Source organism: Gouania willdenowi, chromosome 15, assembly GCF_900634775.1.
Source record: "Gouania willdenowi chromosome 15, fGouWil2.1, whole genome shotgun sequence".
NCBI classification, from domain to species: domain Eukaryota; kingdom Metazoa; phylum Chordata; class Actinopteri; order Blenniiformes; family Gobiesocidae; genus Gouania; species Gouania willdenowi.
The window spans coordinates 5048805-5069556 of record NC_041058.1 but is presented as its reverse complement, the minus strand read 5'-3'; the positions used below and the strand labels follow the sequence as shown (position 1 = coordinate 5069556).

Sequence of the window (20752 nt, the reverse complement as noted above, 5' to 3'; positions counted from 1 at the left end):
TCATGCATGGGTTGGGACTGTGGGAGGAAAAAAGTTTACCCATAGACAACGTTATTACAGCTACTATCTTAAACAAATGATTAGGGATGTAACGATTCACTCAACTCCCGATACGATTCGATTCCCGATACTGGGTTCACGATACGATTCTTTCACGATTTATTTTACAAAATGGGACTGTAGACTTTTATATTTCATTGTCAAAAGAATCCCTTGATAAACTATTCAAAACAATGCAATTTAACTAAAAATAAATCTTGAATGAAATAAATAAAGGAATAATAGAAATGAAGCCTATTAATTTAAATTCTGGTTCTATAATAAACAATGCAAAACTGCATAATAGTTCTTTTTCTTTTTAAAAGTGCAACTGAAAATGTATTTTGTGCCTTAACAACTGGACTTTAAAAAAAAAAAAACCGTGATTACACTGATTTACGTCATATTTGTTTGGACCAGCAGAGGGCACTGGTAACACAGTGGTCGGTTGGCATGCAGAAATTCTTGCAGTGAAGAAGTGAAGCTATGCTAGCAGTCAGAGCTAATAGAAAAACGTGACTTTTACCGATATTCAAGTAATATTACAGATATTCTTTCGGTGCTAAAGGGGCAATGAATCATTTATTAACATATTTAAGAGTAGAAGGCGGCCAGAAAGAAAGTATTAGCAGACTCCGCCCGCCGCCTACACTTGTGGATAGCGCCCTCTGCTGGTTAAAAAAAGTACTGCGATTCAATTTTCAGAAAATCGATATCAACCGTGAAACCTATGAATCGATTTTTAACTGCCTTACGATTAATCGTTACATCCCTACACATGATCATTGTTCTGCTTTTTCATCTGATCATTTTGCACTCAGTGGTTTTATACTGTGTGTGTTCACTTGTGTCTCGTCTTTCTTTCTCGTCTCTCTCAGGTCCAGCCCCACTTCGCCTTGCATCAGGACTCGTTCAGGTTTCCCACTTCTCGAGTCAAGCTTTACAAGCTTCCTTTAAAACTCCTCCCACTCCTCCACTGCTACCTTCAAATGCCCTGCAGCAAATCAGATATGGAAGCTTCTTTAATAAGTGTAAGTTCATATGTTATACAAGCTTTTATATTTATGTTATGATGTGACCACAATGTACAGATTTTCTTGTCGTGACCCCATTTTTATGTCACAAATTTCTGGCAAACCTGGAGACTTTTTTTTCTGAAATTATTTTTTTTACAAATAGAGAGTAGTAAGTATTAGTGCACAAAGTAACAATAAGCGTCAGCTCAGATATTTTTACACTACATTTTATTTTTGCTAGATTTATATTTGATAAAGTGAAAGAATAGAAGTTTTCATTTGAATAGTAATTATTTAAGCTCTTTAGGCTTTCTGCCTCTTCCTGCACTGTACCTCTATTTCTGTGATATCATGTATTGTTTTTTTAATTGTGCAAAATAGATAGATACAAATTTAAAAAATAAATGACACATTTTTTCATTATTATTTTAAGTTTAATTGTTTTTTTTTAAGTTAATTTTTATTTGTTTATTTTTATATTTTTTTTCTTGTTTACATTTTTTTTAATGATAAATAAATGTTTTTGATTTATTTGTATTTTAACAATTACTATTTTTAAAATATAATTTTAATAGGTATTTTATTTTATTATTACTAGACATTTCAGGCTACCCCATTTTCTTTCCAGGCCACCTCCACATGGGGTCACGCCCCCAATGTTAAAAACCCCTGGTCTATACTTTAACGCTAGCTGCATTTAGCATGTCTGATGCATGTTTTATGAACTGAAGATTCCATTATATCATGACTTCTTTTTTTTTTTTTTTCTTGTTGTTTGGATCATTTTGGTTCCATCAGTGAATGCAGGTGTTTGTTAGAGGAAAACATGTCAAACTGATGAAAGCAGATTAAAGCAGCGTGTGTGCAGCCGTCACAACAAGTCTGAGCGCTCTTTATCTCAGTTTCACTTCAGTTTTACTCCACTTAACGTGTTTTTTTTTTTAGTCAGAGACTGTGTGTCAGGTGTCTGTCAACATGTCTGTTTAGTACTTCGTGAGGAAAACACACATTTTTTCACTAATAACCTGTCACATCTTGTCAGTTATCTCTGCAGCTCTTCATGTACTACTAGTTATTAAATAAAAAATGACTTCAGGAAGTTATTCTGCTTTTAATATTGTCCTCAAAGCCTGGAATGAGTCTATTAATCAGTGTAAGGAACATTTTTAACATTGCCAACACTTACTGGATTTGAATGTTTTGCCTTGCATTACAAAATATGAATATTAATTGTCGTAATATGATAATAATACTTTAAGATTGCAGCTCAACAGTAGTCTATCAACTATGGAAGTTACAATAATTGGTTTTAACCACAGTTTGACATCATTATTGTTCCTTATTTTAATCTTTCTTTAGTTTCTTTTAGTGTTGGAAAGTAGAGCAGTAGCCTGTAGGGGTGTGCATTGCCATAAATTTGACAATAACAGGGTTCTCGCCAGTGCTGTTGAGCATAGGGACCCACAAAGCTGTGATATTTGATCCCCTACGGTGTGATGTCGGCTCCCTTCACTATTTCAACCAGCATTGTTGTTTTCATTTTTTTAATCGGTACAGTCGTAATAATTGTTGCACACTTAGTCACAAAGGGACTTCCAGTTGTTCATGGGTTGTTTGAACTTTCTTTTTAATTTGCATAACTAAGAAACACATACATTAACGCAGGGTCTATTAACTACAGGCGATTTGCTCAAAAGGTTCAGGGTGGATGCCCTCTGACCCCCTATAAAAGTTGCGCACCAAGCGATCCCCCTACACTGTGAAAAATTCCTGGTGAGAACCCTGTATACGATACGATTCACAATTTGCATGTCACGATATGATAAAAGACAAAAACAAAGATTAGTTTTCGATCGCTTAAGCACATGTAATGATGTAGAAGTAATAATCTGTGTGTGTGTGTGTGTGTGCGTGTGTGCTCTCAGTGACGGCAGAAGAATTGTGGAAAGGTGTGTTGGCCGAGTCTGGAGCTGGGGGAAGGAAAGGTCGAGGAAAACGAACCAAACGCAAAATGAAGAAGGACCTGAACCGCGGACAGAACATTGGAGAGGGTGAGACGCTGTCTTTAATATAAAGACTTAAACATTGTAATTGATAATTCATTTTAAACTCTATTATAATGATTTTCTGTGCTTTTATGGTTGTGATCTAATAATTTGCCCCTCACAGATATAGATTTTTTTTTTTTTTTTTTTTTGATTTCACACACACCCATCATGATCTTCTTTTTTATTAATGTATTTGTCTTCTCCCCTCAGGCCGAGGTGGTTATCTGTGGCCTGGTCTCAACACGGTGGTGCTGAAAGAAGGAAACGTGCAGCGCATGAGCCGCAGAGGAGAGAGCGAGCAGCAGGAAATTCAAGCTGAATTACGTAAATACAAACCCTGTTGTTCAAACAGAACCTCACAAACTCATGTTGTCACCTGCAGCCAGGGTTGGGGTCAATTATAATTGTAATCACGCAATTGAAAATTAATAAAAATTTTGACGTCTTTATAATTGTGAATGGGAAAAAAATCTGTTACTCTTGTAATCATAAATGAATTGTAATTGAGTTCAGATAATTGACTTTTCTTTAAAACTGTCAATTTCAATTGAATAAAACGCAAACCTGGGGAACCATGTTACAGTTCTTTCCAGGATCATTTTACAGTTTTAAAAAAAGAAAATGAAATTTAAGGGTATACATACCCACACCAAAAAATTGTCCATGAAAATATTTTCATGGATTATGAGGCCAAATAAGGTAACCAATAGATGAGAAACACAGTGAATGATTGATTATATATTTTTTAGTGTATTTTACAGCTGATTTAAGACATGGGTCAAAACTGACTCATTACCATAAGAGATGCTAACTGTATGCTAACACAAGAGGAAGGATATATTTTATGGTATTATTTATTTCATGCTCAGTAATTGTGATTAATTGTAATTGAATTTCAGGGGATTTTTTTATTTTTATTGTAATTGGAAAAAAATGGCCTTCCCCATAATCGTAATTGAGTTGTAATTGAACATGGATAATTGAAGACGTAATTATAATTGAGCCCAACCCTGTCTGCAGCCATCCTACAACATGTTAAACCTCTTAATCTGCAGCAAGATTTTGATGGAAATACACATAATCACACAAAATGTGTTATATTTATACTGCTTGTGTTCTCCTGCAGTGCGTCAGAGGGAGGAATGGGACAGGATGAGGAAGATGAAGGTGAAGAGGGAGAGAGGGTGGACGGGAAACTCCTGGGGAGGCATCAGCCTGGGCCCCCCCGACCCCGGACCCAACGGAGGTAAACTTCACCCACATACATGCCAAGAGTTTTAAATCAAGAAAGGAACTCATTTTAATACATTTTAGGAAAACAGAATGTTGGAGTTGAAATGATACACTTCTTTTTACCCTGTGTAATAAAAAGACAAATATTTCAAAACACAGTCAACTCTGAAGCAGATGCCCAAAAAGGGCCACATAAATCTTGCTTTAGAGTCGCCCAAAGACCCAGTGCAGATTCCGGATCATGACTTGGCAAGTTCACTTCACACAGGCAGGGACATAATGATGCAGCAGTGATGGATGAAGAAGAGACGGATGTAGCAGTTAGAGATGAATAGGTAGTGTACTCCTCGGTTTGGGAGAGAGACACATTTCCCAATTTAGAGAAAAGGCTCTCACTCACTCACTCACTCACTCACTCACTCACTCACTCACTCACTCACTCACTCACTCACTCAGCTTCTCTTTTTATTCTGTCTCATTGTTATAATACAGTAGGAACTGTTTATCGCAGGGGTTACGTTCTAAAAATAACCCGCAATAGGCAAAATCCGCGAAGTAGTCAGCTTTTTTTTTTTACAATTATTATACATGTTTTAAGGCTGTGAAACCCTTCACCACACATTTTATGCACTTTTCTCAGGCAGGAAATAACATTTCTTTTTTGTTTAAACACTCAAAGTTCAAGCCTTCGTAGATTTTAAAACATAAACCTGTTTTCAAACATAAAGCACTTCAGAGTCACTGCTAGTGATCAGACATTGATCCTGAACGCATTCAGAGTCTTTGTTGACGATGACGTCATGTTAACACAGACCCCGGTCTGTTCACCCATTCAACCATGGAGTAGAAGCTGTGTGTGACCACCTGGAGCTGTATGACACGGCCTTTATAAACGGGACCGGACTAGGAAGGATTTGGCGTGGAGGAGAATCAGCGAGGAGGTGGTAGTAGCAGGTAAAAGTTATCTCTGTAGCACTGAGCTAGCATAGCATTAGCTGCTAATCACACTGGCTTTTTTCACTGGTGGTTTATGTTTATGAGAGGAGAAAAAGGAACGCAGCTCCTCATTTCAGCAGGCAGTGAAACGCACCGAGTTGGATGTGTCGCTGATTGGGCTGGTCGGTGAACGCAGCATTAGCTGATCAGAATGCAGAACCCAATGCGCGTTCATACGCTGTAAAGAAATGCGAAACACTGAGGCCGTGAAAAGTGAACCGCGATACAGCGAGGGACAGCTGTACTGACCAAAGCTAGTAAATGTACATTTTTCCTCTGTTTTTATTGAGAAAATAGAAATAACAGAGGCTTTGTATTCTGTAAATATTTACAATAAGCATCAACCATTAACCAACCTGCAGCAAATATATATTTATCCTTTATTTATCCTTTATACGTTTTATATTTGGCAATTGAAAATTGTTCTTGTAGGAGTTTCTTATTATTTTCCTTCCGCAACTGCTTTGTCAAGGAACTCCTCCTAGGCTATTAATGCAGCACTAATGACACGTATGTCATCTCATAGGGTCATTTGCAAGAATGTGCATTCGACCTGTTTTTGGAGCCAAAATGTCGAGGTTAAGGTTGCGTGAGTCAAGTGTCAAAAACCAAAATCTTATCTTCCATATCTCTATGAATATTTATCGTACAATTTTGATGCTTACATTTATGAAAAGCTCATCTTAAGTGGAGTATTTTATTTCATTGGACCAAAGCTGTACAACCTACCTGTAAAAAGATCGGTATGGTTCAAAGTTTATGATGTCACAAAAAACTTTTTTCCCTATAACTTGGCCACACATTGAGATACAGTGCTCAAACTGGTACCATTGAACAGCATTTCCTTTTAATGTGTGACCTTGACCTTCTCTCAAGGTCATATTTAAGGTTATGGTCAGTCTTTTGTTTTTCCTACATTATTACTTTCAATTTAATTAGTAAAAAGAACAACATGAAGGGACATTACTCAACAACAAATTACACACAATAAGATGTGTTTCACATGAACAATTCTATTTGCCAATTTTCAATTGCCAGGTCTTGCCTAGTTATTATTATTATTATCATTATTATTATTGTTTCTGGTTTGTTTTTTGTTCTTCGCACCAACTACCAAGTTAAATTTCTTGTACTGTTTTTTTAAAACTGTACTTGGCAAATAAAATATTTTCTGATTCTGAACCATCCACTGTAAAAATCAGTTGTAGTATCTCAACAGGAACAGGTTTCATGACCTGGACACAGATTTTTGCAAGTAGTAATCACTTAAAGATGTCTTGAATTGAAAAAGAATAGAAATAATGTATCTGAAGCTGCTGCCACATGAAAACCTCCATTCACCCACTGTTGGTTTTCAGTTGCTGGTCCACCATGTTAGTTAAATTCAGAATTTAGATCTTAGTTGTTTGTTTGTTTTTTATAATATTATTAGTTTATTAAGAAAAGCTGTTATTATAAGTCTTTTTTTTTTTATTTGTTTCAAATATATAGTTTCAGTGTTAATCGCGATTCATTAATTCCAGAAAAATAACGTACTAAAAAAAGTAATGCAGTTAAATGGTTTGGGTTTTTTACACACCTAACGGTGCAGAACCTTTTTCATTGCACGAGTTCCAGGTATATGCATAATACTGATGCACTGACCCACAACACAAGAGACGGGAGAACCTGAGAAGTCTTTGTTGTGCTTTGTAGGTGTTCATTTTAGTAAAAAAGAAAAAAAAAAAAACACTAGATGGAAAACAAAAGCCCAGTTGTGTTCAAATTGTGCTTGAAGGAGTTTCATCAGTTGGTCTAATTATTTCATGCCACGGATTTTCTAACTATTTTGCATTGTTCAGTTTCCACTTCTCTGGAATGTTCTGTAAGTGCTGGTGTTTTTTTTTTTTTTTTAAATGCACAAAAACACGTTTGTTTTAGAGTTTATTAAAAGCATGAATATAGCTTACTTATATTTAAGTTTGTGCTTTGTAAACAGAGCAATCCTAATATTCTTTATTCATATTAAAAGAATAAAGAACACTGTGATGGAAATAATAAACACTATTTCGTTGTTTAAGCTCATGTATTGTTTGTTATTGATTCAGTCATATACTAAAATCCATTTCAATTGGAAAAATGTTGCCTATTTTGTCAAATATTTGTTAGGCGATTAATTTAGATTGAGATTAATGAACTACAAAGTCTCTAAATTCATTAGATAATTTTTTTAATGGCGTCTCACCTGTAATATTTTTATAAAACACTTGAGTTGATTATATTTAATCAGTGTACTGTACTATTTTACGGCACAGAAACCCAATAACACCCTGCGTTCCTTCTGCGTTCTAAAGAAAAGAACTACTGCTAACAAATAATAACTTTGGCTCGTGTTCTCTATTGTCGTCACTACCTCGTCTAAAGTCCTTTTCAGCAGCAGCAGCAGGAAGATGCCGACCTTATCAACCGTTTCATTTTAGACCCCGTGGAACCGTTGGAGGTTCATTTCTGCTGATTCACTGCCGGAGCCGCTGGCCTCTCGTCCTCAACCTCATTACACAGTTAAATCTAGAATTCACTTGAGCTTGTTTACCTCAAACTGCTGACAGACGAGGGATAAAGCTCCGTGTTTACTCCTCACTGCCTCTATCCACATCCTTTTAAATCTTTTATCTCTTCTGTTTTTCTTCTGAAATCTTCCACTTTTGTTCCTGTGAGGACTGATTCTCCAACATTGTAAAACTATTCTTCGTTTTATCTTCAGATTTCACTTTTAAATTGTGTTCACATTTGAAAAATCCGTAAAGCTGCACACTTTAAATCAGTTTACAAACCTGTGTGGCATTTTGCACCAGTGATTTAGACCCAGAACTGACTGTATTGAGGTTAAAGTATGTAGTTATATCATAAATATCACCTCACCATATTGCCTATTTTGAGGAAAAATATGGAGATATTAAATTGAATTAAGTTATGATCACTTAAAGGTCATAATAGACATTTGAATTAGGGGTGTGCATTGCCGTGAATCTGACGATACGATGCAATTTCCGATTTGCACGATACGATATGTCCCGATACTAAACAATACAAAACATTGTGCATCGTGGTGTATCATGATACTAAGCAATATGATATACATCGCAATCGCCTATATCCTGATACTAGACAATACAATATATTGTACATCATGATATATCCCAATACTAAACAATACGATATTCAGCGCGGTTTCAATAATTACAAATGTCACCTTTACATGTACAAAATGGCATGAAATACAATTTATTTCATTTTTTTAAATGGTAACTAACTGTAATTCAATTTATCAAACTGTCAAAAAAGTTTTGCTTCTGCGACAGATTCTGATTTCGTTAAGTTCTTAATGTTTTTTTTTTAAACTAACCTCATACATGTATAAAAGTGCCCAGTATGTTTTATGAAAATAAAGTATGCATTGAGGAGTGAGGTACGTGTGTGTTTACGTGCTAGGCATATGTTAGCGCAAATGAATGTTGTTTTTTAAATGAAAAACACAATAAAGAAAATTGATTTGGAAATTTTTTTGGATCAATTAGATAATTGTGTCCTTAAAATTTGCAATATGTTGCCAAATCGATTTATTAATTTTTTTTACATCCTTAATTTGAATTACTAAACACTAGAAGTATTCTGGTACTTATTCTATTCCATTGGCAGCCATACATCATGGTAATCCTCACTCCAAACGTAACGCACCTTATGAAATAAATCCTAATTTTCCAGCTAAACTGAGTGCCTGTACGATACGTGTGTTGTTAATGTGAGCTTATTTCCTTTTAAGCCTTTGGGTTCCCTCTTTGTTGTTAATTGGTTAGAAGTGAACACTCAGGCTGCTGTTTCTTTCATCCATCCTTTAAGACTCACTGACAAACTAAAGAACAGCTTCTTTATGTTGCTGTGACGACCGCTGGCTACTTGTGACTCCAATTAGAGACAATTCACTTTCCTCTTGTGCCTGTTTCTACGTTATCGTGGTTTAAAAACTGAAACAATTTTCTCTTTTTCTCCACAGAAACCTATGAGAATTTTGATTCACGTGTCATTGAGGTGAGCACTCTTTTTCTTCTGTCTTTGTTTGGTTTTATTTATTTTGTAGTCTTGCATTCACAGAAATACCCAAAATTAATCATTGTAGTCATTTTTCATTAAATACCATAAGTTTTTACACAGCTTTAATGTTAAATTTGAGTATTTTTCTAGAGTTGACATCCGTTAGTTTTTAATAAATGGCTGAAAAACCTGTAGATGATAAAATCCAAACAGGAAGATTCAGTGTTTGCACGCACGCACACACACACACACACACACAAATGCTCTACATCAGGGGTTTTCAACCTTGGGATCATCACCAATGATTTTTTTTTTTGTTAACAATTTGAGCCCATTTTTGCTTATTTTTGCCATATTTCTGAAACTACACCGAACTCGCCATATTTTAACCTGTTTTTTTATCACTTTTTTGCCATTATTTTGCTTCTTTTTAATGCATTTTTGCAACTTTACTCCCATTTCTGCCACTTCTCCATCAAATTTCAGTGCCTTTTCTGCACATTTTGTCCACTTTCAATAAATTTTTGCCACTAATAAACGCTTTTCACCACTTTTCCCACCTAATTTTGATGCATTATTTTAACTACTTTTCACCATATTTCATGCTTATTTTTTTGCCAGTTTAACCACACACATGATTTGTCATGCCCATTATTTGCCAGTTTAAACTAATTGTTTCAATATTGACACTTCAAACCCTTTTAACCAATTTCTGAAGTTGTTTATAATCCCATTTCAGCATCTTTTCCACCATTTTTGGTCACTTTTAACCCATTTTATTTCTGAATAAAGCAAGGATTTCCATTTTTAAGATGACTATATATTATGGCACAAATGATAATAAACTCTCATTGGATATTATTCAGATAAATAAATAAATGTGGTTATCACAGATTTGTATAACATTTTGCTGAAAAGTCAGTTAGTCTCCTTTTTATGGCAAAGACTTTCTTGAATGTTGTATTTGGATAAAGGTGCGTTCACACCGAACGCGACTGTAGCGTTGCGTCACTTCCATCGCCCCTGATGAGTCGCTTGCACATAGTGGTGCTTTTTGGTCACTCCATCACTTCATCGCTCCAGTGACGCGATCACCAGGGAACAATGTGTGTGTGTGTGTTGAGTTGGTGACAAGGTAAAGAGAAAGATAATCACTTATTTTCCTTCTTGCTCCGCTTTTACCGTTTAAATGATGATCTTACGTAGACATTAAAGGATGATTTCACTCAGAATGTGTTATGATCAGTAGTGACTGTGGTTTTCAAGAAGTTAACTGCTTTAATTTTGACGCAAAAGGGGGGATAACTTGAGGTTGCGTCATTTACATTGATTTTAATGTAATTTAGTCGGTTCAGTTATGTTCGGTGTGAACTCACTTTAAGAATGAAAACAAGTGTTGGTTGGTTTTGAATGTATTTTTTTTTTTTAATTAATGCTTGGTGTTTTTATGGAAACCATTTTCTCCAGACTGGCTCATTTAATGAATTCATAATTAATCCATTGGGGATTCTTTTATTTAGTGTTAAAAAACGCTACAGTGGAGATGTTAACACCTCAGTGTCATGCAAAATAAACCGACATTTATTCTAATTAGAATTATTTGTATTTATTTGTCTTTGTGTGCTGTATATGGTTGTACATGTCGTACTACATATCTGTTTATGCTATTTAGTGTAGTATTGTCTCTTTATCATCAGCACAATGGCTTCCCTCTGGATTGTCAGTGTGCAGCACCCATGGCTCCATGTGGCATGTATCCAGTGAATATGCAGTTGTTGATTACGGAGATGTTCCTAGACGGGCAAACATTGAAGTAAATCTGTCACGACAAGATGTGCAGTAACGGAAATTGTCCTTTAAAATAACCTTTTTCCCCTCATGGGATTCCAGACAAATATCCAGGTTTGCTCTTCTTCATCTTCTTCATCTTCAGATACTCGTTTGTCTAAAATATCTCACACGCATACATCGGGAAGCTTTAGACCAAACATGTTTGTTTTGTTTATGTTCAGTAAGTTTAAAATGTAAAAAAAATAGATGCAATCCATGAATTTAAAGTCAGTTTATGTCTGTGATCACATGGTACGGTTTAATCTTTGATGACCTGAGCTGAGATGTTCTGGCTTTGATGTTTCTCAGTCTCCTTCCTGGGGGCAGAAGGGGAATCGTTCTCTGTGAGGGGGTGGGTGGGGGTCACTCCTGATGCTTGTTACTTTGTTCCTGCTGTAAATGTCACTGAGGGGTGGGAATCTGCACCCAGTGATCCTCTCTGTGCACTGTGCAGGGGTTTACCGTCCAATGCAGAGAGGTTATTGGTTCTGCACCATCTCTGCAGGTGCACACTGACTCATATTTGTGAGACATTAGCCCCACAACAGCCATCTGTCAGCTAACCTGTGAGCATAGCGGCCCTGCTGTGAGTCAGTAAGGGTGTAGAGCAAAGAGCCTAATGCACAATTCTGTGGAGCACCGGAATGATGGATCATGGATCTTCACAGTTCTTCATGTGAGACATCACCTGCCTCTCATAGTTCTTCATAACCACAGAAGTAAGGGCCACAGGGCCACAGTCATTCATTCTGGTCATAAAGGGGCTGCAAAGGAAGAATATGAGCAGGAACTATTTATAGAGCAGTGCAATCATTTGTACATTTACCTTTAACTTAAAGTGGCTCTGCTCTTAATTTGAGCTTCTGGAGTTACTGATATTTATTTATTTATTTATTTATTTATTTATTTATTTATTCAGCACACATTAAAGAAAAAACATTTAAGATACAAGGAGAGAAAAGCCCAAAGATCTTGTATGAGTTTCACCTCTTTCAATGAACACATACAATTTAAAATAAAGGCTAACAAATAAACACTTATAAAATCAGGAGACAAAATGCACAATTAATGTTTGATATATGAGGAAAAATTATCTATGAATAAAGTTCACAAAAAACAATGAAAATATTGTAAATGAAAATCAAAAAAGAAGTACAAAATGAAAACATTATGTATTTACATACCTACACCCGTATACACATGCAAATACAAACATACATATTAAATGTGGATTGTCATCATGATGAAAAGGCATAGAGGCATAGGCTTATGTTCCAGGCTTGGAATTTACATATTTTTCAATATGAATCGTGTTTGCATGCGTGCATAGGTGTCTATATTTTCTTGCAATACTTGCATACAGTCTTTGTCCTCACTGTGATTTTTTTAACTTGATTTATTTCCCGACTTCACAAAACCAAAATGCTGCCACCCCTGGTCTGACTTCAAACTAATAGAGCTTGAATTCTTTGCCAAATCCAGCCCAATGTAAGGATATATGCTATCATTACCTAGTTTTAACACATTAAATTATGAAGTTAAAACACTTCTATGCATCTGTCTACAGGACTCTACATCCCACAATGCAATGCACAAAACTTTCTCAGCAATGTCAATAAGAGTGTGTTTACAGTGGAGATCAAAACAACCTTACGAGTTTTTTTCAAGCAAACGATCTTTTATTTTATTGACCTATGAGGCCAACACTATGAATTTATCTAATAAAAATAAATACATAGTCTCCAGCAGCTTTAAGTTAGTCTCTTCAGTCATTATCTTTATTGTCCATACGTGCTTAGCGTGTGAGAGACACTGTGAGTTTAGATTCTTATCTTCCTTTAATTCAATTAGCGCTAATGGACCTCATTGATTGAATGGAGGTGACGGAGCAAGGTCGACTGTAGCAGCTGCAGGAAGATCTGTGTGGAATGTGCATATGTGCTTTTTTTTAAACTACCAGATGTGCACAATAGCGGAAAAAAAAGGATACTGTTGCACTTTTTTTTATCGTCTATTGGGCACAGTTCATGTGTCACAGTCTTAGTGCCCCCCAGTGCTTGTGTCTACACGGGGCCACAGGCTTAAGGCTTTCCCCCTTAAAACCAAAAGATGTTTTTACGATGCCATTGCCTTCTATTAATAGTCCCCTGTGTGTGTGTGTGTGTGTGTGTGTGTGTGTGTGTGTGTGTGTGTGTGTGTGTGTGTGTGTGTGTGTGTGTGTGTGTGTGTGTGTGTGTGTGTGTGTGTGTGTGTGTGTGTGTGTGTGCTGTGTGCGTGTGCGTGTGCGTGCGCGTGTGCAGACTATAAATTCCAGCCTAATGAAATGAAAGAGGCTTACTGGAATAAAATGCTCGTCTCCCAAGGACGATGACGATGGCATGCCATTAGTGAACGCATTCATTCAGGAGGAGGGGGGTGGGGGGCGGGTTTCAAAAGGAAGTTTGGTTGTGCAGAAGTTAACAAAGAGGGGTATGTTAAGAACGGGATTTTTTAATATTTAGACTTTCCAGAAATGTGATGCATTCAGACTTTGTGTTGCAGTGCACTCCATCGGCTAAAGTTAAAATCTATTATCCAAATGTTTTGTAGATGTGATCCAATTTACATGAACTTTTATTGCTACTTAACAATGTCAAATAATCGACAAACAAGCGTCACAAATGTCAAAGCAATACATTGAGGCTTCATGGTTATTATGTTATCTGTATAATTATGAAGCATTATATACAGTAACTGATTAAAATGTTATTGAGTAAGTTTATTGCAGTTTGTTTTCTCTACACGGTGTGCTTTGAATTAGTCTCTAATTTTCAATGAATGTGTGATTGTGATTAATAAAAAATAAAAATAAAAAACGCAGAATGAATGAGCAGGTGCAGAGGAGCATAAGGACAAAGCCTGTTTTTATTAATATACAACTGTTAATGTCAACGTCAGTTCAGCGCACGGGGAAACAAACGCACGTCAAACACAGGTGCGATTATTTACATAATCCACATATCAAATATAAGGATAATCCATGTTCTTGTGCAGAAAAAAGGATTGATTCAATAGTGGATGCTTGTGCTTCAAGCCTGTCCTAATTCGTGAAGCGCAATGCTTTTTTTTTTTTTTTTTTTTTGCAGCCATTACTAACATACAAAGCTGTTGCTAGACATGGAATAATATTTAGGCATTAAATGAATTATATTTGATATTTAATTCATATCACCTATATAAGTGCATTTTTTTTTTTTTTTTAAACGGTATTGAAACTGATACAATTGCTGGTCGACCAATGAAAATTTTGGTCGGCATCAATCAATTAGTCGACTAAACAACCAAAGTTGGCTGCCCTACTAATTTGCAGCCTTGTCTTGTTTAGTGCCTGGTGCCTTGCCCATTAGACCTACAAGAAGAGCCATATGGAGTGTAATTGAAAGGTTCCTCCACTGTTTTTACAAATGTGGCCTTAAACCTTTGAAATACACTTGAAATGATCTGTCTAACAAAACACATTATTTTGCACCATATTTGTTTTATTAACTTTTAAAAATGGGACTACTTTACCATTTTAGAGCCTGTGTTCCGCCATCTTGAAATCACGTGATTGATGATGTCACACGGCCCCACTGCCTGTAAACATCCCAATGTTTCCTATTGGAGTGAAGCATTCAACCTGCTTTTTGGATCATCTTGCAGCTTTTGGGGTCAAAATGACAATTTGTGCTGCTTTTGGTTGCTCTAAATAACCAGGAAAAGTAAAAGATGCTGATGTAACCCTTTTTAGTTTGCCTTAACTCCCCCTTAAACAGTGCAGGGCTGATGTTCTGATTTTCTGTTCTCTGGCTTTGTGTGTCTTCAACAGTCTGTGATTTACTCTCTTGCTTCAGCCATGAGAGCATCAGCTACACACTGTTTAAGGGAGATTAAAGGTCCCTTAGGAGAGCTCCTCTTCTCTGCTTCATTGTCTACTACGAAACCGCAAACTGTTATCCTTTTTTGGTAAAACTAAAGTGGTTTACATTGGCATCTTTAATTTTTCCTGATTATATAGAGCAGTGGTTCTCAAACTTTTTTCACCAGGTACTACCTCAGAAAATACTTGGCTCTCCAAGTACCACCATAATGACCAACATTAAAATACAGTAGCGTAGTAGGTCTAAGTATTCATTAAAAACAAGACAGAGGTTTTATTAAACAAGTATATTTAATGTTGTTGGCCAGTGTAACATTACACACAGTTTCAACAGTAACACTGTAGGAAAATAAAACACTGTACTTAAATAATGAATCAAATTAAATTAATTTGGTGTACCACTAGATGGGCCCACGTACAACAGTTTGGGAATCAGTGATTTACAGCAACCAAAAGCAGAACTAGTTGGTATTTTGAGCAAAAAGCTGCTAAATGATGTAAAAATCAGGCTGAATGCTTCACTCCAATAGGAAACAATGGGATGTTCACAGGCAGTGGGGCCGTGTGATGTCATCAATCACGTGAATTCAAGATGGCGGAACACTGGCTAAAACTGTAAAGCAGTTTCATTTTTTAAAAGTTAATAAAACAAATACGCTAAAAAATAATGCATAGATTTTCTAATAAGTACATATCAAAGGTTTTATGCCACATTTGTAAAAACAGTGGATTATCCATTTAATAAGGGATTACTCCTTTCCTAATGAAACTGTCGTCAGTGCAATGTTAGATTGAGCTACTGGTTCATGTTCAGTGTCCTAGTGGTTGTGAAAAACCTTTAATAGTGCCCAACTTAAGAAAAGTAACAGCAACACAAGGTGCAGGAAAACTGAAAATATGAGTACCGAAATGTGAAAGTCAACGCAACTCATTAGTATTATGAGCTAACACCTTAGTATGAAGGTATATATTCCACCTCGGCTTCAGTAGAAGAATAATGATAATGTCAGCAGTGATGTTCATGGCCTGTGTCCAGCTCCAGCAGCCTTTTTGGATGCTACTCTGTGATTTCATTAGCAAAGATGGATTGTTGTCAGAGTTAGATCAGGGCTTTTATGTTGTTGTTTAGTTTTTTTTATGTCCTTTCTCAATCCAATAACCTTGAAACTTTTATTAAAAGTAAACTTATGAGCACTGCTCCAGTCCAGAGCTTTCAAATGGATTGAAAGTACTCAAATCAAAGCAAGGCAGTGCTCCGCATACACAGTTTAGGATTTACCTCTTTACCTGTTTTTGTTGAAGCTGTTTGACTTTGTTGTAGCTAAAACACTGCTTAAAGATAACATATATTATTACAATTACAGTGTGCTCACTTTTGTTTTTTGGCACAAATTCAGAGCTTTTCAAAGTGAGTGTAAAGGCCACTGCTGATTGGACAAATAATGTAAGTGGTTTAAAAGTTGCATTGGGATAATGAAAGTCATGCAAATAACTCTTATTGCATTAAGACAAATCCACTTACTTTTTATGGTGCTTTTATCATTTAATGTATTTATTTTTAGTTTTAGGAACTTTGAACTTTTAGTGTTTTTGTTTTGCTATGTTTAAAATATATCAAATATATACAATTTATTAGTATTACAGTACTTGCCCAATAGTATATAGTCATCCTAAAGATGTAAATCCTTGTTTTAATCAGAGATAAAATGGGTTAAAAGTGACCAGAAATCGTGGAAAAGGTGGTGAAATGGGAATTGGTTAAAAGTTGCCAATTAGAGTGGCCAAAAACAGACTTGTCAATATTGGAGCAATTAGTATGAACATGTAGTTTAAACTGGCAAATAATGGGCATGACAAATGGGGAGTGTGGTTAAATTGGCAAAAATAAGCATGAAATATGGCGAAAAGACGTTAAAAGTGACAATAATGGGTCAACATATGCAGCCTTAGGTGGGAAAAGTGGTGGAAAGGGTTTATTAGTGACGAAAATGTCTTGAAAGTGGAAAAAAATGTGCAGAAAAGGCATTGAAATTTGATGAAGCGGCAGAAAAGGGAGTAACGTAGCAAAATGCGTTAAAAGGAGCAAAGAATATGGCAAGAAAAAGTGATGAAAATTGGTTAAAAATATGGCAAGTTTGATGTAGTTGCAGAAAAAAGGTAAAAATAAGCAAAAACTGGCTCAAATTGTTCAATGAAATATAATTCTGACGACCCTCTCCTAGTATCTCGCGACCCTAAATCGGGTTTTGACCTAAAGCTTGGGAACCCCTGATCTAAACTATAGCCTTGTAGAAAGCTAGTAGCTTATAATCTAGACTGTGGAGAAGCTTTGTGTGTTATTGAGAACTTATCTCAGTACCGCTCTAATATAGATGGATGAAGAAGGTAAAGTCGTGCAGCAGATTGTGGAGAAGTTTATGCAGATATCAGAGCGAGATAGAAACATCCTCCCACTGACATGCTGTCACTCATCCTGTAAAGAAAAAAAAAAGCGCTCCATCTGCTTCACTGCAGCGTCATCGTCACCTCTTAGTCTACAGACCAACTTTACCAACCACCATCGCTTCTGATTAAGGACGCTGAGTCGTGTCGTTCTGAAGAGATGCAGAGTTTCCTTGACAGGGAGGAAGGTTTTGTCAATATGGATCCTATCCTACACTAGTGTAATGGTTAGATACTGTATCACTGTTCATGTTTGCTGTAACTTAGGGACGTCGAATATGCTTACGTGCGTTGCTGCTACTCTGACTTTAAATAAAATGTGCAGATGTCGGCATATCTTGACTTTGACCTTACCTCAGCTAAAATTCAACGCCGTTGTGTAGTCAGTTTCATAACGTCCCTACTGGGGTGGATGAAAGAGTTGAGTTGAATAACGGCCCAGTTGAGTCCAAGCCGACATCCGGCAATGGTCTGCTTAAAAAATTAAACACACACGCGCGCACTGAAAGAGCTGAGTCATGTATTTGTCACTGAGATAATGACGTGATAATCATTGTTGAACCTTCAAATGTACAAATCCTCTGCTTTTTTTTTCTTTCGTTGTTTGTAAAAGATTGTTTTTGTTTTTTTCGCTCCCAAAATTGTACGTTTCACCTCCAGCAGGTGCGATTCTGACTCTAACTATTCATTTTTTTTGTTTGTTTGTTTTTTTTTTTAACATTTTTCAACCTTTTTCAACTTTCTTCACCTTTTTTCAACATTGTAAACTTCTTCAGTTTTTTTATTTATTTATTTTATTTAGATTTAGTTTCAGATCATTTCAACTGCCTTTTCACCTTTCTGCAACTTTTTGAGCTTATTTCAACTTTCAATGCTTTTCCAACATGTTACAGCCCATATCTATGTTTTTCATCCCAGTTTAACTGTAATCAGCACATGCATCCTCGCAGTTTCTTCAGGAAATGAATTTTTTCTTGTTTATATCGGTACGTTTTACTAATTTAGACATTTATTTTATTTAAATCTAATTAATATTTTTGTTTACATTTGGTTAATTTATGTCAATTTTAAATAGGTAATTCTAAAGGGTCTAATTTGGGTAATAACTCAATTTTTAACAGTTTCTAATTAATAATATTGTGTTTTCTTACATTTTATTGAGTAAATATGGGGTATCTTTTTTTAATATAGTGTATATGTTTATTTTTAAATGGAATCCTATGACGATCTGATTGTTTTAATCCATATTTGTTTGAAATATACATGAGAATGTCAAGAGGCCGTGAAAGCATCACTCAGCTAATTCTGACTCCTCTCCTCCCTCTGTGGTGGCTCTATGCTGCCCCCTGGTGATAACATTTATTATGAAACTTGTCAAATACATACTTATAATATACTATATTAAATCTCAAAGTAAGCGTATTTATCAGCAGCATGGATGGTATATTAGCAGGTTAATTGGTGAAGTGAGTGTATGGCTTAATGTGTGTTTCTATTGTTTTTTTTAGTTAAAGAGTGTCTTTAACATGACGGCGAAGGAGGGCAGGAAGAAATCAATCAGCTGTCTGGTTGCCGTGGGAAACGGCCAAGGAGCTGCAGGTCTGCACAAACACTAAATAATCTACATGCAAATACATTAAGACATATATTTAGTATGTTCGACTCCATAAGAGTCTGTAATTTATTTATGTAAATGAGTGATTTTATTGTGACAGGTTTGTTTGAATTAATTTTAATTGAAGAAAAGTGAGAAATTTTATTCAGTGTTTTTAAAAACGTGACTTTTCTTCTTCCCATCAGGCTTTGCTGTGGGTAAAGCAGCTGACAGAAACACAGCCATGAGGAAGGTAACATAGAGTTTTTGTTATTATTTAAGAAGAAAAAAAAACAAAAAAACACATCATTCATATTTTCTTAAGATTTTTCACTTATTTTTTAAAGTTTTTTTTTATATTGACAATATTTAAATACAAAAGAAGGATTAACAATGACCATACAATTAAAAGAAAGTGCTGAACACATCTTACAGTGATGGTTAAAAACATTATTATTATTAGTATTATTATTATTAGTTAATGAGGTTTTTTAACAGCCATTTTGAGTTTTTTTTTTTTTTGTCTAGTGTATATCTGTCATCATTTTGTGTTCTTTGGACTGATTTTGTGTGTTTCTGTTGTCAGTTTGTAGTTATTTGTTGTCATTTTGTGTGTGTTTTTGAAACCTATTGTATATTCTGTTGTCATTTATGCATGTTGTGATTATTTTGTATGATGCTGAAGTTCTTTTTGTTGTATTTTTGGAGTCATGTTTTGCATTATTTCATCCTAAAATCCAAAAGAAATGTGTATTGCAATAAGAAACCTCCATATTTCTGTGTGTTTTGGAGTGCTTTTATGCATTTGTTTTGTCAGTTTGTATATATTTGTTGTCCTTTTGTATGTGTTTTTGAATCCTATTGTGTATTTAGTTGTTACTTTTGTACATTTTTGTTTTTTCTTGTGGTTTTTGAGTCATTTTTGTTGTAATTTTGTGTATTTTTGGAGTCATGTTTTGCATTATTTGATCCTAAAATCCAATAGAAATGTGTATTACAATAAGAAACCCAATTTTTCTGTGTTTTCTGATCTGCAGGCTAAGAACAGAGCCATCCACTACCTGTACTACATTGAACGATACAACAATCACACCAGTGAGTGACTGCAATCATCAAATCTTGTTCTTCTGAAAAATGCCATTTTTCATGTGTTTTTTGTTTGTTCTGTTTGCTGGTGGAATTAGAATGTGTATGAGTCATTGATCATCAGGCTGACAGCTGGAGGCCTGGAACCACAACACTAGTGTGTCTGTATTTTCACCACAGCTTGATTTCTTAGCACTGATGTATCCAATCTTCTTTGTATCATAGAGCAGGGGTGTCAAACCCATTTTAGTTCAGGCGCCAAATTCGGACCAGTTTGATCTTAAATGGGCCGCAGGTTACATTTGCAATATCGACAATATCCTTGATAAATTTAAATTCTCTCTATATTTCCTCGTTTTTTTATTATTTAATTTGAGGATATTTTGTAGATATTTTTGCATGATTTTGGAGAAAATGGTAGTTCTTTCAACAACTTGAGATTAAAAATGAATTCCATCACGTGATAAATTGAAATTTTCCAGTCATTTTAGGTGTTTTT

At 35.5% G+C, this 20752-nt stretch overlaps 1 protein-coding gene across 1 annotated transcript in view; it reads left to right on the top strand.

Annotated features, from left to right (window-relative positions):
- Nucleotides 1-20752, top strand: part of mrps5 (mitochondrial ribosomal protein S5) — a 49564-nt gene that overhangs the window by 3451 nt on the left and 25361 nt on the right. Inside the window, exons 2-9 of the mRNA XM_028469031.1 lie at nt 918-1070; nt 2981-3106; nt 3314-3427; nt 4230-4349; nt 9366-9400; nt 19082-19172; nt 19374-19420; nt 20205-20262. Coding sequence (XP_028324832.1) covers nt 918-1070; nt 2981-3106; nt 3314-3427; nt 4230-4349; nt 9366-9400; nt 19082-19172; nt 19374-19420; nt 20205-20262 — 744 coding nt within the window. The remainder of the gene's footprint in view (nt 1-917; nt 1071-2980; nt 3107-3313; nt 3428-4229; nt 4350-9365; nt 9401-19081; nt 19173-19373; nt 19421-20204; nt 20263-20752) is intronic.